Source organism: Mus pahari, chromosome 19 (genome assembly GCF_900095145.1).
Source record: "Mus pahari chromosome 19, PAHARI_EIJ_v1.1, whole genome shotgun sequence".
NCBI lineage: Eukaryota > Metazoa > Chordata > Mammalia > Rodentia > Muridae > Mus > Mus pahari.
This window is the reverse complement of record NC_034608.1, coordinates 1,948,192-1,951,849: the sequence shown is the minus strand read 5'-3', so window position 1 is coordinate 1,951,849 and position 3,658 is coordinate 1,948,192. Positions and strand designations below refer to the sequence as shown.

The following is a 3,658-nucleotide window of genomic DNA, read 5'->3' as shown; positions in this document are numbered from 1 at the left end:
AAAAAAAAAAAAAAAAAAGAAAGAAAAGAAAGAAAGAAAAAAATCAGAGCATGGTGATACGTTCTTCTAAGCCTGGCACTTGTGGGATAGAGGCAGGAGGGCAGGAGAGTCAGGAGTTCAAGGTCATCCTTGGCTACACAGAGTTTGAGGCCTGCTTGGGCTATATGACCCTGTCCGGGATAACAAAATAGAAATTAATGCATAGGAGAACATTAGATTGTTACAGACCAGAGGGCACAGTGTGTCTGATTGAGACTTGAAGTGTAAGACGTCCACTTGGGAAAAGCATTGTAGGTCAAAGGACCAACAAGTGCAAAAGCCAGGAGGTGGGAAGGCCCTGATGTGCTCACAGGTGTTACATGAGCTGTTCCTGGGAGAAACCAAGTCACATTCACCCCAGCTAGGGCACCAACAGCAGACCAGAATAGGGTTGCACAGAAGGTCTGTTTGGCAGGTCAGGGATTATTGGGTTCTCCCGGAGAGCACAGGTAAGGGGTTCCAGCAGTATGTGAAACACCCCACCCCCAGCCATAAGCAGGCACATCAGCACAAAGCCCCATGCCGCCATGGAGGAACGAGTGCCTCGTGGAAGCTGCATGATGGGATCGCACCTTTAGTCGCCGTCCACTTCTAAACACTGTCAGCATCTCAGCAGGGCACTCGCAGCCGGGGCGACCATAGCTGGACTCCTGGGAGCTGCCATGGCTTCCCAGCTTAGGTCGGCCATACGCTGCTGGAGAGCCATGGGGTTGGGGCGTTGTGCAGTGAGGGCACTGTGAAGTGGTCTGTTTTACAAGGGGAAGAAGCAGGACTGTTTACGGAGAAGAGAGATGGCATTTGAACTCAAGCCTGTGGCTGCCTAGAGCCCTGGCGGTAGCTGTGTTCTGTGGGAATCAGTTGCTAGATGAGGTCAGCATGGAGAACACGCCAGCTGGCCCATAGCAGGGCCGTGACTGGGGACATGGAGCCCCCTTTTGTAGGTTCCTAGACTCTTGGACAAGAAAAATTTAAAGCAGACTTAGAAACTTGAGAATCATCTTACTAGAATTTAAAAGCAAAACCCTAAAAAGGCCAACTATAAATCTTTTTTTTTTTAAAGATTTATTCATTTATGTATGCAAGTACACTGTCATTCTCTTCAGACACACCAGAAGAGGGCATCAGATCACATTACAGATGGTTGTGAACCACCATGTGGTTGCTGGNAATTGAACTCAGGATCTCTGGAAGAGCAGCCAGTGCTTTTAACCTCTGAGCCATCTCCTCAACCCCCCAACTATAAATCTTGGCAGCTTCAAGATGGGTTTGGGGGCTGGGGAAGCAGTAAGAGGGGGAGAGAAAGACCACCATTTTAAGTTAGTCCAAGAAAGACAGCTTGCTCACGGGTGAAGTTCTGTAAGCAGCTACATGGGAGGTGTCTCTTAAGAGAGAAAGTTCAGAGTGTGGGGGCAGCACACTGAGGGCTTGGGTCAGTATCCAAAGAAGACAGAAAGAAGGGAGCCTGCGGTGGTGCACCTGCCTTTAATCTCAACACTCAGGGGCTGGGGGCACGGGGCAGAGGCAGGTAGCTCTCTGAGTTGTAGGCCAGCCTAGTCTACAGATTGAGTCCTAGGACAGCCAGGACCACACAGAGAAACCCTGTCTCAAAAAAAAGACAAATAGAGCGGAAAAAAGAAGAAGAAAAAAAAAAAAGGAAAAAAAATAATAAAAATTAAAAAAAAAAGACAAATAGCCAGGTGGTGGTGGTGCACACCTTTAATCCCAGCACTTGGGAGATAGAAGCAGACCAGTCTCTGACTTGGAGGCCAGCCTGATGTACAGTGAGTTCCAGACAGTCAAGACTATGCAGAGAAACCTGGTCTCAGAAAGGAAAAAGGAGAAAAGGAAACTGGTGGAGAAGGACTAGGTGCCTTTTGAGTTAAGAACTCATAGTTAGTAGCATGCAGACTCAGGAAAGGGCTGTGAGCAGCTGCATCAGGGCGAACTCTGAGGAGCGCAGGTGTTCCACCTAGTTAAGGAGATGGCCATTCCGCCCATCCCCTCAGCTGCCTCCTAGCAGAGTAACTCTTGCTTGTTTGTTTGTTTTTCTTTTGTTTTGAGACAGGTTTCTGTATAGTCCTGGCTGTCCTGGAACTAGTTCTGTAGACCAGGCTGGCCTCGAATTTGGAGATCCACCTGCCTCTGCCTCCTGAGTGCTGGGATTAAAGGTGAACCACCACCGCTCAGTTTGGATTAAGTATTAGGGAGATGACAACAGTTTGCTGTGTTGCACCTTAGAATGTTGTGTCTCCACCTAGAGCCCAAAAATAGAATTCAGATCTTTTTAAGATTTATTTGCTTATTTATGTGGGTGTATTTCTGGCTTGTATGTCTGTACTGCATTTCACTCCGGGTGCCCCAGGAGGTAGGAAGAGAGCACTGGATCCCCTGAAACTGGAGTTACTGGCTGCTGTTAGCTGCCTTGTGGGTGCTGGGAATAGAACCCTGATCCTCTGTTCTTTTTTTTCCCCCATGTCCATTTTTTATTCCATGTTTTGTTCTTGTTTGGTTCATTGGTTGTTTTGGGACAGGGTGTCACCGTGTAACTGTGTAGCCCTGACTGGCCTCAAGCTCACAGGATTGGCCTGCCACTGCCCCCTGCCTCCCAAGTGCTGGGATTAAAGGCTTGCACTAGTCCAGCTCCACAGGGTAAGATGGGCCACACACAGCTCATCTTACAGGAATTAGTTCTCTCCTTCCATCATATGGATCTCAGGGATCGAGTTGGAGTCACCGGGCTCAGCTACAATCCATCATAGGGATCTCGGATCGAGTTGGAGTCACCGGGCTCTGCTACAATCCATCATAGGGATCTCAGGGATCGAGTTGGAGTCACCGGGCTCCGCTACAATCCATCATAGGGATCTCGGATCGAGTTGGAGTCACCGGGCTCTGCTACAATCCATCATAGGGATCTCAGGGATCGAGTTGGAGTCACCGGGCTCAGCTACAATCCATCATAGGGATCTCAGGGATCGAGTTGGAGTCACCGGGCTCAGCTACACTCCATCATAGGGATCTCAGGGATCGAGTTGGAGTCACCGGGCTCAGCTACAATCCATCATAGGGATCTCAGGGATCGAGTTGGAGTCACCGGGCTCAGCTACAATCCATCATAGGGATCTCAGGGATCGAGTTGGAGTCACCGGGCTCTGCTACAGTCCATCATAGGGATCTCAGGGATCGAGTTGGAATCACCGGGCTCAGCAACAAGTACCTTTAGCGGCTGAGCCATGCTACCAATCTAGATTCAGGTCTATTGGCCAGGAGGAAGTAGCTTTCCTTTAGCAGGCCTTGATAAAGCCCTACTACTTTTTCATTATGGTATTTTAGCTTTTCATGAGGGCATTTGGGAAACTTGCCTTGACAAGGAGGTAGGGTTCCTTCTCAATGGCCCCCATGCCCGCTGATGCCTGTCTAGTACCTAACAGGAGAGCCAGCTGCTGGATTCCAGAGCTTGGGTTCATTCTCCTGGGCATCTCCTGCTGGGCCCAGCTCGTCAGCCCTTCCTCTGCTCTTGTTCGCAGGTTGTCCACACTGGTGAAAAGCCCTACTGCTGTTTGGTCTGCGAGCTCCGCTTCTCCTCTCGCTCCAGCCTGGGCCGCCATCTTAAGCGGCA

General features: G+C 49.7%; 1 protein-coding gene across 1 annotated transcript in view; it reads left to right on the top strand.

Annotated features, from left to right (window-relative positions):
* The window catches only part of Fiz1 (FLT3 interacting zinc finger 1), a 7,232-nt gene that overhangs the window by 2,874 nt on the left and 700 nt on the right, over nt 1-3,658 (top strand). The window contains exon 3 of the mRNA XM_029532049.1: nt 3,471-3,628. Within this exon, the coding sequence (XP_029387909.1) occupies nt 3,471-3,628 (158 nt within the window). The remainder of the gene's footprint in view (nt 1-3,470; nt 3,629-3,658) is intronic.